Source organism: Hoplias malabaricus, chromosome 14 (assembly GCF_029633855.1).
Source record: "Hoplias malabaricus isolate fHopMal1 chromosome 14, fHopMal1.hap1, whole genome shotgun sequence".
Taxonomy (NCBI): Eukaryota; Metazoa; Chordata; class Actinopteri; order Characiformes; family Erythrinidae; genus Hoplias; species Hoplias malabaricus.
This window is the reverse complement of record NC_089813.1, coordinates 32,900,627-32,914,661: the sequence shown is the minus strand read 5'-3', so window position 1 is coordinate 32,914,661 and position 14,035 is coordinate 32,900,627. Positions and strand designations below refer to the sequence as shown.

At 40.0% G+C, this 14,035-nt stretch overlaps 1 protein-coding gene across 3 annotated transcripts in view; it reads right to left on the bottom strand.

The window, feature by feature from the left end:
- Positions 1–14,035, bottom strand: part of nphp4 (nephronophthisis 4) — a 179,345-nt gene that overhangs the window by 126,425 nt on the left and 38,885 nt on the right. For 2 of the 3 annotated variants that reach the window (XM_066643834.1, XM_066643837.1), the window contains one exon: positions 12,432–12,568. In XM_066643834.1, the coding sequence (XP_066499931.1) occupies positions 12,432–12,568 (137 nt within the window). The remainder of the gene's footprint in view (positions 1–12,431; positions 12,569–14,035) is intronic. The other variant, XM_066643835.1, reaches the window with a different exon arrangement.

Below are 14,035 nucleotides of genomic sequence, written 5' to 3'. Positions count from 1 at the left end.
ATGTAGGAGATTTATCAAAAATTTTGAAGCTGTGCCTGGAGCAAACTTGGATTTTCCACACTGTGTCAAGTTTATGCTGATGCTATACAAATTTGGACTGATTTTGACATGGTTTTCTCACATTGTGTCTGACCCGAATATATTTTCTGCCTAGTCCGACATCTCCTCTGATGCTTTCCTTGCCGTTGCCTAATAAAAAACAGAGCACTCTCTGGCACACATAAGTAAACATGGAAAAGAGAAAGAGGTGCCAAGCTGCTGCCATGATGACACCCAAAATGAATCCAGTGTCATCATGGTTTTCTTCTTCTTCTCCTCTTTCAGTTTCTGGTCCTGCCTCCACAATGACATACAAACTTAAGCAAACACATAAAAGACGAATGGCCAACGTCAAACATGTAATACTGCTAGTCTCCTGAGAAAGATTTGGCAATAATTAATGGCACTAATGTTGCCCACTGTAAAAGATAAAAACACCATGTAGTCTGACACTTCACATTACAGTGAAGTAAAGTTTCAGAACCAAACTCAGAACTCAAGCGCTCCCTCCTCTCAAACCACGTAGGCACTGTTGCTTCACTTGGATTTAAACTCATGACCTCTTGACTCCTGATAAACAGTTGTGCAACTGAATATTTATGTATTACAATATAAAAACCACAAGTAAAAAAAGGACATTCTGCTCTTATACCTTTACTTCAGCGTAAGCTATCTTTCTTCACACATAACATTGGACACACAGCGGAGTAAGCTGAACGTTCCATTATTTCTGGACACACTCATATCCACCACTAGACTTGTGCATTCATTTCGCTTTGGATTATTCTCATTTAAAGACTGAAAAGGGCTCTGTAGATAGGGAAGAATGGTCCTTATAATATTTTGACCAAAGTATGTCACAAACGTTTCATTAAGAACTGTGTTAAACTTTGGAAAAGGATTATAGCATGTCCCCTTTAAAAGGTCTGTGTTCAAACCCACCATCGTGTCGTAGATAATCTCTGTGTAATACAAAGAACATAAACCTAAAACAAATCCTCTCTGTCACGTTAGTGACACTGGCCTAAGGCCAGCCCAAGAGAAAAAAGTAAATCTGTTACTGAGTTTAGTACAGGGCATAATGTGTGTCACATAAAGCAGATTAAAATAACGTAACGTCTTGTTCTGAGCTCTAAAATTAGATGTAGGCGAAGTACTACTTTTATTTATTTTTTTTTCTTTTCTTTTTGGGTCACAATTACCAGGAGGATGCTGTGTAAAAAATGCAAAGCAAGCAAGGAGAGACGAAGAGGATGTCTGTGTTGTGCAGAGAAGGGGATATTTTGCTCCTCAGAGGATGCGCACTCTGCAAGTATTTGTTGCAGGAGAGAACAGCGAGGTCCACCTTAATGAACAAACCTGTCTGCAGTCAAGAGATGCAATCAAGTAATTAAATCAGGTGGTGTTGTGGCTCCTTTCAGCAAATACCTGGAGCAGTCGGCCCCAAGGTTATTTAGGCTGATGGAGCGTATGATTAAGTAATTGTGAACGGTCAGTTAGGCAGCTAACAAGTGCTACAAGAAACGCAGCATCCAATAATGGCCACTTTAGACAAAACACACTTCTGTGAGCACAGACAGCACCAAAAAAAAGGCAGTCGCGCTAATGCGGTCATTAGAATTCTCACTAGTGTGGCGTTCGCCTCTCTTCACATCTTAGGCAGCCTTTTTTCGTCTCGCTCTCATTCGTGTGATTTCTCAATGAGTCAGAAAAGAAAAGAGAAGATGAAGAAAGGGACTTCATTCGAGATTCTTGTCATTCCCATCCGTTCAAAGCTCAAGGAAAGTGCCAGGCTGCAAAGGACGCATGGGTTTTGATTAAAGAATCAAGTCTTGAATGTAAATGACAGTTATTTGATGATAAGAAAACAAAGATGGGGTACAGAACTACACAGCGCTCGCAGTGGCTCACATTTCTGATCACGTGCACTTTTGGGATGTGAGCCGTTTCCTCCGCTTATTACAGGCAATTTCCTCCCTGCAGGGGGGCTTCACTCACAGGCCTCAGCCAGACTCCAGCGGCTAAGCGTGATGATACCATCGCCAGCATCAGCTCTCTGTTACATCCCTATCATAATTATCATCTACGCTGATTCAGAGTCATCACATCTCCACACTGCCAACAACGCAACTCATCACAAATGACAGGAGACGGCATTGTTTTAAAACGGAGCTGTAAATATAGGGCCAGCGAAAAAGGAGGGAGAGGGAGAGAGAGAGAAATCAGAAAACTTAAAACGTTCCTAGCCGAACCCAGCACAGTCTTTCATTCGTATTCTTTTTTCAATGTATCAGTTGCTTCTCCTCGTCTGTCTCTCTGTCTTTCCATAACTCACCACTTCGCTTTCTCTCTCTCGTCACGGATTTTGTTTCCTGTCCCAAAAATATGAATATTTTAGAGCTAAGAAGCTTAGAGGGAACAATGAAATGGCCTCCAGTTAAATTATACCCTATTTCCTTAGCCACTGAGCAGAAAGTGAGAGAGAGTGAGAGAGTTAAAAAAGACAGAAGACAAGGAAAAGAGCATGAGAGAAAATGAAAAAGAATGACAGAATAAGACAAAGAGAGAGAAGGAAGGTGTGAGAGGATGGATATATATATATATATATATATATGAATATGACAGAGAGAGAGATTAGCTGGGTCCTAATAATGACAAAATGATAACGCTCATCCTCACTCTGCAGCTTTGGAGTCTGATCTGTTAAACATCTCTGCTTCACTGGTCATCATTCAGTCCAGCAAAGGTCAGACCAGGTTTATACAAGGCTATTTCCTGTATGATCAAACACATACCGATAGATAGACAGACACATACATGATGATACAAATGGTGAGAGGTGCAAATGAACAGATAATAGCTGTGCTTGACTTCCTTTCAGCAACTGACTGCAAATGTGTACGGTGTTGGAGAAAGTGGCAAGATCCTTCAGTTCCCCACAGTATTCCAAACTCGTGCTGCTCTGAGTGTTCTACTCTGGAGAGCTAGTCAAGGTTCATCAGTGCCAACTTTGTGTGCGTTCTCTTTTTCTTAGCTTTCCGTTCGAGCGTGGAAGGAATATTGTCATCCCAAACATCACATTTTTGCTTCAGCCCAAAATGGCTTTGATGTATTTGACAGATGCCTTTGGAACAGGAGGGCTTAAAAGAGACGCTGCGCTTGGCTCTTCATAAGGGATTTTGTCATTCCTCAGCAAAAGCTGCTCTCGCATTCTTACAGTGGAGAGGGCTGGGGCTAGGGCGAAGTGCTGATGCCTTCACAACACCATAAACTGCCCTTTCATTGAGCTTTAACATACTTCACTCTTCACTGGACAGAGAGAAGCAAGAAATAAAGCATGATCTCAGGGCAGGGGATGTTGCAAACGACGGATGAATCTGATCAAAGATGAAGTGACTCACCGGAAAGTAGAAATAGCATGTGCACAAATTGCTCAGTAAATCTGGTCAAAAATAAATCTAATTCATTTATATTTAATGACATGTAAAAACAAATTATGGCGCTCAAAGCCTAACCGTGTTTTCAGTGGAAAAAAGAAAACATGCCACATACGTTGTCCTTTAGAGTCCTCAAATATAACCGTGCACCACCAAATCAGTTCTGTAACATACTGTTTACAAATAAGCTTCAGCAGAGCTGGAAAACCAAGTCGTCTTAGTCATTCTAGCTGATTAAGGCTAACCACAATGCAGAATTTTCTTCCTGGTATAAAACAAACGTTCACTCGTGCATTCATCTTCACAGCACTGCGTCATGGTCACGTCTGTGGCAGATCCAAAGCCTACCCAGAACAATTGGTTGCAAGGCAAGGACACACTCTGGCCCAAGAAAGACAGAATTACAAGTGTAAGAAGATTTTTGGTCAAACCGTGCTGTTGAAAGAGGAAAAACACTCTTTATCACATCATTTGAGATTCAAACATTTTCAACAAGGGTTTAACACAATCTCAATAATAAAAATAAAAAGTATTTATATACAAAAATAAATAATATGAAAATCTAGATAAACAAAATGATTTCCAGATTTAACACAGGCCTAAACAGCAAGGTTCTGCAAGTCCAAACATAGACTTATCAGTTTGAAGAAATGAATAGCTGCAGAAAGGACGGTCAGTATGCAATTGGGCTTCCTTGAAATGAAGGAGATTTTGTTCCTGGATTCTGGAAAATAGAAGTGGTTTTTGAAGGTTATGTCTCAGCGGAAATGAACAGGATGCACTGGTTATTTTAAGGGCCATTAACAGACAGAGATTTAACCGCAGGCTCAATGGATTGTCTTTATTTTAGGTTGAGCTGATCAGACAAACACAGTGTGTGTGTGAGAGTGAGAATGAGAGAGAGAGAGTATGAATCTGTTGGCCTTGTTTTTCATAAGCCAGTGGTGGCTGCCTTATTCAAACCCACAACAGTAATTCCCCATTTATAAACGCCAGGGTGGGGTCTAAAAACCAAGTTGGTAGCTCCACCCTGCAGCTTTAATCCATAACAACTTAGTGTCCTTGTGTTACAGTGATAGCTCTAACAGGCTGTGTCATATGGCACACTGAGTCAACCTTATCTGATCAATAGGCAATTACATTACTCCTGTATTAAACCCCAGCTGAACAGTATTCATGCACAGAGAGCCAAAAGATGAAGAAGCTGTTGGGCTGTTTCCAACACCCACGCCATAGCTCTCTGGCCAGCAAGTCTTCAGATCTTTAAAAATCATAAAGAGGTCAGCTAGGACCACTGACATTTGTCAGAAGATGGCAAAAATCAAAACAATTATTTGAACACTGAGTAAATCAATGCTCTAAAAGCACTCAGGCATAGCTAGGTAAATCGATATTATGGAACAAATCAGACAGGGGAAATTGAATGGCTCTGATGAAATTTCAAGCGGAAGTTATTAGAATTTAATACCTAATGGATCCAGAAAAACAGCTCTGTGTGATGGGGAAGTATTACAAAATGCAATAAGTGATGTAACAGCACCAGGGCCAGGACGTCTTGAGGGGGAAACATAAGAGATACAATTAAACTAAAATAAGGAATGCAGAAAAGAATCAGAAGTTGTTGGCAGTAATGTGTTTCAGGAAAGGATGTGTTCTCTTTGTCTGACAGCACTATTGTTGGAAAATAGAAGAAGTGTATAAAAGTACATTAGGCTAAGGTCATGGATCTCATACAAAATCCATATTTAAGTGTTTTTTTTTTTTATTTACTAAATATTAGATCTAGAATACTTTGCTTGCACAGCCTTTTTGAGCTTGTACAGTTCTGTGTGTGGTTCTGATCCGTGTTTTCAAATCTTATCATTTGGAAGCAAAATATTGCCTAACTTTCAAATCGAATCATGTCGGATCAATGAAGCTCTGTTTATTGGTTAAACACACACACACACTAATTATTTCTTCACAAAATCAGATCCTACGTTGCCTAGCTACATATTCTACCTGCCCCTGGTTGCACCGTGTAAAATGTGTGGTGCAGTGTCAAAGTTGAAGAACGATTTTAACTTCATCATAACTCTGAATTCTTGTGGCTGTCTCGGCTACACAAGCAAGCGCTAGCTTTGAAACTTCTATCACGAGTTCAAAGCAAACACAGCTGTCAACAGTAGCTTGTTTCTTACTAAAATTATTAGAGGTCCTGTGTGGTCTGCCCTAGTATTAGCCCCACTCAAGTTCTATTTATTTATATCATTAATTTTCACAGACCATTTCCAAACTAGTGATAGTGTTAGGCTCCTAAACCGCTTGCAGAACATTATGATAAATAGCTATTCTCCCAAGGTTTGGTAAGTATCTGAGAACCAATGTTGACAACCAAAAGGGTGTTTTATTTTTGAAGCCCATTTAGAACAAGGTCTGATAAGTAGTGTGCTCCCCGATGATGTTCTGCTCAAATGAATTGTTTATAACTGAAGTGTGAATCCACCAACAGAACACTTTCAGGGCTTAAAAGGGACAGGTGCCTGAGCCTTACAGAAAGTGTAAGGTATTATAGTTCTTGTTGTCTTCACTTTTTCAAGTGTACGATAAATACATAATTGCAAGTGCACACAACGTGTGTGTGTGTGTGTGTGTGTGTGTGTGTGTGTGTGTGTGCCCACGCTGAGAGCATTCGCTCATGCTGCAATGAGTCATGCAGGATGTGTAACAGCAGCATCATTAGCATGTTATCCACATCCGCCCACACACTCACACTCACACACACACACACACACACACACTATTAAACTGACAAACTCCTCTCATTGATAAAGCTCATCGCTGCTGGCTTCCCCAAAAGATTTGTCCAGCAATCGGCAAACAGCAAACAGCGCACAGCTAAGTGCAGCTAAGTGCAGCTTTCATGACCAAAAACCTCCCACTGCTTACCAAATATACCTTCATAATAACACGCCCAAAGCAGCACCCAAAAACCCCTCTTTTTTGCCCCGGCACATCCTGAGGCTGCTGACTGGATTAACGAGGCATTGTCTGGCAGTCAGGAGGATCTGACTGAGCCTCAAACAGCCCGAGGAAGCTAGACGCTCAACATGCTAAAAGTTCAGTGAATCATTGCTACTGCAGCTGGAAAAAAAAGCACGGACAAAAAATAAAAAAATAAAACAAGATTCATGCTTTTAGCAGAATCCAAAGAAGGTGAAATATTTTGCCTTTAAAAGCAGGAGAGAGATAGAGACAGAGAGAGGAATCCAATGAGCAAACAAAGTGATTGGTATTTTGGATCACATCCTAGTTCACTTCAGCAGAGAGTATTAATTGGCTAGCTGCTCTAATTAGGATGAAAGTCTTCAAAGCGAGGAGTACTCCTTCTCCCTTTTGTGCAGCCTCTGGCACACAGAGGTGCACTAGTTTTTTTTTTTATAATAAGGACAACCGCGAATAGGAGGAGGAGACCGGTTGATCAATCTACTGGCAGGAAATGCAGGAAGAAAGTAAAGGATTGCACAGCAGTCATTGTTTGTCTTATGCAAGTTGGATCTTCTCAATTTTACCTAAAGGGATGTTTATCATTTTATATAATACACTTTTGTATGAAAAGCCTATTTGCATTCCAGATAAAAGGTCCATTTTGTTTTTAAACAGTTCCCTGGCTTGTTAAACGGCTCTCTCCACCCACTGCCCGCTCAGTGACAACTGAGAAACCGCATCTGGATAGTGGAGAGACCTCAGAACTTTGAAAGGCATGAAAAGATATGAGAATGTTACTCTATTCCTGCTCCATAGGTGGGTAATAATGACTTACATTTGCTGTTACAGTTACAATTATTTAAGGAGGAACTGCTTCCAAATTCAGGAAACCGCTCAAAAGTAAACGCATACCAAGAGTGGTACAAAAACGAAATACTTCGAGTTACAAATGAGTTTCTGTGGTCAATCAAACCTCAAGCTGCATCTGTCTTCTTACTGAAACATGCATTTCCACTTTAAAAATGAAAAGCTGCTGAAAGAACACAAACAGACAAAAAATTATAGTAATTGTGCAGCATGCTGTATACACACATCCCTTTAAATGCCATACTTTATGACATCTAAAAGGTGATCATCCACAGGGACAGAGCACTAGAGAATACTATTCCATCTAAAAGACATCACTATTATCTTTGCCTTTCAGCCTATTGACCACGGCAAACAATTTTAGGTCACTGCAGGCTAAGCTTTTTGAAAAAAGTACTGTTTGTTGAATTCGCTGTAAAACTTTCTGAAAGTGCTCGCCACATGCTCTTTATCGATGTTGAGCTTCAGAACTGAGATATAGTTTTGTTTATTTTCCCCCTTTTCCCCAGATAACTGTATTGCAGAAATCCTATTTTCTTTTTATTTTAAATAAAACATTATACATAGTTCATTTGTAATATTGCTTTCTTTCATTAAAAATTAAACCAATGTGCTGTGATTAATAAATAGAGACTATTAGTCGCAAATATTCCTAATGTAATTATATCTATATTCAGTTTGCATTCTTTATTAATGTTTTCAACTCTAGAATTTTTTTTAGAATCCTGAAAGTAAAAAAAAAAGTGACCAAATAAATGGAAGAAGAAAAAGTACTACACACATGCTACCAATTTAATCAAACTGAACAGATACACAGCTGGACATGTTAAAAAAAATAAATGTCTCATTTTTTTTTTTCTTTTTTTTTTTTTTTTTCAAATGACAATACCGCTTGATTATTGCTAATAAATAAAAAAATAAAATAAACGTAGGGTTTTACAATGTCTCCTAGGAATTGTAAACATGCAAATCTCACAGTTACCAGGTGGTTGAAACAATGCATCAGAAATCCCACCCTGGAAAGGTCATTCTTCCACACAAGGGCCAATTAGAGGCTGCTGTCAAGCGCAATCACGCCTGAATTATCACTTCATAAAGCTGGCAAAACACATAGGTGACGTCAGACAAGAAAATAAAAGACAAGAACTAGTGAAGACTAATTGCCAGTCGCTGTTTCTCTTTCTGAACCGTCCTTTATACTCACTATGGCCTACACTGCACTGTACCGGCAAGACACAATGAAAGGGTAGAGGTGCATTATTATCACTAAAGGTACAAACAGCCTAAATGTACCTTTAAAGGTATAACCCAGTTTAAAAGTCCAGTTGTGTTCCCTAAAGGTACATTACATTCTCTTCTCCAGAAGAGAGGTGAATATTTGTAAGTTTTCATTACAGAACTGTGTCAAACAAGACAACATAATAAAAGTCCTGGAGATGAAATGGAGTGTATGAAATTAACACAATTATAATAGAATAAGATACAATTATGTTCCCTAATGAAAGGTAGAAATATGTACTCTTGAGGGTACCACCATAGAGACAGCAAAAGGTACCACCACAGTGACAAACTTTCTGAAAGTGTACAGCAGTAGTTTTAAGTCCAGCTTTGTTCCCTAAAGGTACATTACATTTCATCTCCAGAAGAAAAAGTGAATAGTTGTAAGTTTTCATTATAGGACTGTGTGAAATAAAATAATAAAATAATAAAAAGTCCTGGAGATGAAATTGGGTGTATAAAATCAATAAAACTTAAACATCTACAATTAATAAAAAACATGGTACCCTTATGTCCCCTAACTAAAAGTAGTAAATATGTACTCTGAGGGTAACCACCACAATGACAGCAAAAAGTACCACCACAGTGACAGTTTTTCTGAGTGGGACTAGACTCATCTGTAGGGCTGAAAGACACCTATCCACTCAGTTATTTTCCTACCATTTACAACAGCTATGTGACACTGTATGCAATACTGCATTGTTCAGGTCTAGATTCAAAATACATACAGTAATATGTTGTAAACAATAACTACACTACACAACATCCACAACCATTCATTCATTCATTATCTGTAACCCCTTACTCAGTTCTGGGTTGCGGTGGGTCCAGAGCCTACCTGGAATCACTGAGCGCAAGGCGAGAACACACCCTGGAGTGTGAGTCCCCAATCAACCTACCAACGTGTGTTTTGGATTGCGGGAGGAAACTGGAGCACCCAGTGGAAACCCACACAGACACTGGGAGAACACACCAAACTCCTCACAGACAGTCACCCGGAGCGGGAATCGATCCCACAACCTTCAGGTCTCTGGAGCTGTGTGACTACTATCTGCTGTGCCACCGTGCCGCCCTTCATTCACAACCAAAAATACATCATTTTTAAGCAAATACTGCAAGGTAAACCAACTTTTCAAAACTCCCCTAGTATGGTACACTAAGCAAAAACACCCAGAATGACATGAGCCACTTTTCCGTAAGCAGGAAATATAGTATCACTGCCCCATTAGCATCACATGGAAAATTCTACTCCCAATGCAGATATATGTTCCTAACTATCAACCACAAAATCTGAGTCCCACACCTTTAAATCACCTATTAGATATGTCACCTGTCCACAGTCCTGTATTCCACTTGCATAGTTTTGTGTTTTTCATGCATCCCTATATTACTGCATAAACAAGAACACACCCTGTGCAGGTGGCCTCTAAGCTACATTAGGTCAAGAGGACACAAGGGAGTAAGGCAAGTTTAAAATGTATAAAAATAATGTTATATTTAACAAAAGAAATTAATTAAACCTGATAGAAGTAATTTCCTACCGATACAGAGGAGAAATCTAATTTGAAGGCTGCCTTTTACTTTCAATACCTTTCTGAATAACACAGTGAGGAATGTGTGTGTGGGTAATGTACACAGAGGCAGTAAAATTGTGAGGGAGATGTGGAAGGTAATGGAATATTGATTGAACAAAGATTAGAAATGTCCAAACTGCTCCGGCAAAATCCCAAATTAATTTTCTGCAGTCACGGTTGATACTGTTCCTGCAATGCTGAGGTTAATTACTTGCTTTAAAGAATAAAGAAATAAACAAATAAAGAAATATACAAAAACCTGATTACACAGCATCCAGAGTAAGAATCCTCAATAACACATTTGGACATTCTGTCTGATGCTTTTTGTAGCCTACAACAGCTTGTGCACTTGAGGCTTCCGTTAAACATGTTTTAAACAAACTAAGCTAGTATGTATTTAAAAAAGGAAGGATCCTTATACTACGAGGAATACTCCAGCTTTGCAGCGGGAGGTTGTTTTCTATCATACATGAGCGCTGAGCTGCGAGAGAAGCCGAGCCCTGCTAACAGGGTTTACACTGCTCTGACAGCACTCGTGTAAAATGAGAATGGTCACAGGGGACAGTAGAGGAACACACACACAATTAAAGCTGCGTGAGCACATACACACATACATCCATTTACACACAATGCTGAAAGCACACTTTCACACTGCTAAACACACTGATCTGCACAGGTGATAAGAGACACAAATGTGTGTATAAGTATGAGGCCAGATAATGTGACTGAGAGATTGTGTGTGTGTGTGTGTATGTGTGTGTGTGTGTGTGAGAGAGAGAGACCGAGGGAACGTAAGAAATAAAAGAAAGGGAGGCTGGAAGTTAGAATGAGTGAGTGAGGGAGCAAGCAAGAGAGACAGTGAGAGAGGTTTTTGTGTGTGTATGTGTGTGTGCGCGTATGTGCATGTGTTAAAGTAAATTATGCACCTTGTCATCTCTTAAGGATGTACTATTGTTTACTGGTAACATGTTTCTGCTGATATATTTTTATAATCACGTGTGTGCTTTTAAAAAGGTAGTTCCTTCTCACACTGGATCTACCTTATATTTGTCTTGTAAACAAACTGGTAGTAAACAGCCATAAACATTTTGGTCAAAGGGTACAATTAGCTTCACAGGTGTCCATTCTTCTGCATCACAGAACGCTCCTAGAATTACATATGAACAGGATGATTGTTCAAGACACACACACACACACACACACACACATCATGACAGCATATTGATTCTCACTTTCATTCATCCCTCCATTCACTCTCCTTCAGTCACTCTCGCTTTCTCTCACTCCCTCTCTCTCTTGTGTGTAAATAATTGCAACCGCATGAGCGCATCTGTCAAACATGGTTAGTGAGCTTGCCTGCAAACACAAGAACACAGAGAGAGACAGAGAGAGAGAGAGCGATACAGATACAGAGAGAGAGACACACACAGAGACACACACAGAGAACACACACAGAGAGACAGAGAGAGCGCTGATGAGTCGGACTCCCCTGCCCCCCCCTCCCCCAGTCTCCTCCCAAGCCCCAACTTTAGCACAATAGAAAACTGCTCTATAATTATTCTTTATGATAGTTTCTTTCAACAAGGCCCAGCACAGAGTGAGTAATGGTTTGGTTGCATTATATTGAAAATAAAACACGCAATCTATATGCCACGTGGGTGTGTTAATAACAGCAATAACACAGAGTGAGAAAGGCCAGAAGAGTGTACACACGTATATATACACACACACACGCACGCACGCACGCTGTCTGTATTATTCCCCACTGTACCCATAGCTCATCTATAGCACCTCCCAGAAATGACAGCATGGTTTATTTAGCCTACATTATATGTGCTGAGGGAATTTATGAGAGGATGCTGATTAGCTTAGAAGAAGAAGTGTATGCGTGTATGAGGGGAGGAAGTCAAGCACATGATCGTGAAATCATGCAGGAGCTATTAAGTTAATATATGGCTCATTTAAGTTTCTGTATATTTATTTCATTTCAATCCGAAAATGCAATCATTTGCAACTTCACTCATATAAAGGTTTCAGTGTTAAACAGTAACGTGCAAATGTCAGAGACCACACTTTATCTTATTTTCCAGTCAGGCAAGTCTATTACGCCTAATCAGCTCTTTGGAAGAGAGATCTAAGCACTGTTGGCAGTCTTGGTGGTCTTTCTTCTCTCTGTCTTTGAATTTTCTATAGTTTTTTTCCCCTAGTTTTTACTGATATTTGAATGTAAAAAGCTGGTCTCTGAAATGTAATGCAAGTGGTGCTTTACCGTGCTGTGTCTGTCATTATTGAGCATTTGTAGGAGGTTTGTCTCGAAGACCTCCATTGAAGGGGCAAGGGACACACACACCCTGTCCAACACACAGGGGAATTCCGGCAGCAGGCGAGGCCTCCGCAGTGCATCTGCTGGAACACATCAACAGGAACAGTGAGAAACGTTATAGTTACCTCTACTACCGTCTCACCCGGCCGAGTCCATCTGCCTGCCTCTTGCCTTATGTGCACTTTCTTTAATGTGCAGCAGTTATTCATTTTTTACGCCACTTAAACAAAGGATTTGATTAGTGGGTAAAAATTCTATTAACTGGCACTCGAGAGTGCCAGGGCTCCAGACCCTAATGGCAGTTAAATCAGACATGAAAATGAACAGGAGGCTCTTTTAATCAAGACGAATGCTGCTGTCCAGCTTGAGGTGAGCGAGATAGCCAAAGATGCAATTTGGGGCTACTGTAAAGCTGAACATTGGGTTGTTTAGCTTGTCCTAAAAGATTAAGTCACAGTAATCAATAGTGACCTTCAGGGAGCTGTAATAACATTATTCTATAGAGCCAGTAAATCAGCCCTTTAGTAGTCAGGAGGTATTATTTTCTGTTTGGAATACAATGGATTTACATCACACGAGTGTTAAAATGCAATTATGTAATTAATTGCTTAGTTGAATAATGATGAAATAAATGTTGTTTTGGCCCCCTCCAGGGTGTGTTCCCACCTCACGTCCAATGACTCTGTGTAGGCTCCAGACCCACGGCGACCCTGAACTGGACAAGTGGTTACAGACAATGAATAAATAAATGTTGTTTTGATTAACACTGTATCAACAGGTTGAAAGCAGCACATTTTCAGTTTGTCAGCTGATGTTATAGTGAATTTAAATACCCACAATTTAGTTTTCTTACCATTTGTGCAGTTAGAATCCCCCATGAACAGTGATAGAAACACCACAGAAACATCAAGTCAGAGTGGTTTAATGTGAAATATATCATTGCAAAGAAACTTACCAAATATAATTTTTCACAATGGTGGTGAAAGAAATGTACAGGGTGGGCCATTTATATGAATACACCTTAATAAAATGGGAATGGTTGGTGATTTTAACTTCCTGTTTGTGGCACATTAGTATATGGGAGGGGGAAAACATTTGAAGATCGGTGGTGACCATGGCAGCCATTTTGGATCCAACTTTTATTTTTTCCAATGGGAAGAGGGTCATGTGACACATCAAACTTATTGGGAATTTTACAAGAAAAACAATGGTGTGCTTGCTTTTAACGTAACTTATTCTTTCATGAGTTATTTACAAGTTTCTGACCACTTATAAAGTGTGTTCAAAAGTGCTGCCCATTGTGTTGGATTGTCAATGCAACCCTCTTCTCCCAGTCTTCACACACTGATAGCAACACCGCAGGAGAAATGCTAGCACAGGCTTCCAGTATCCGTAGTTCCAGGTGCTGCACATCTCGTATCTTCACAGCATAGACAATTGCCTTCAGATGACCCCAAATATAAAAGTCTAAGGGGGTCAGACCAGGAGACCTTGGGGTCCATTCAATTGGCCCACGATGACCAATCCACTTTCCAGGAAACTGTTGATCT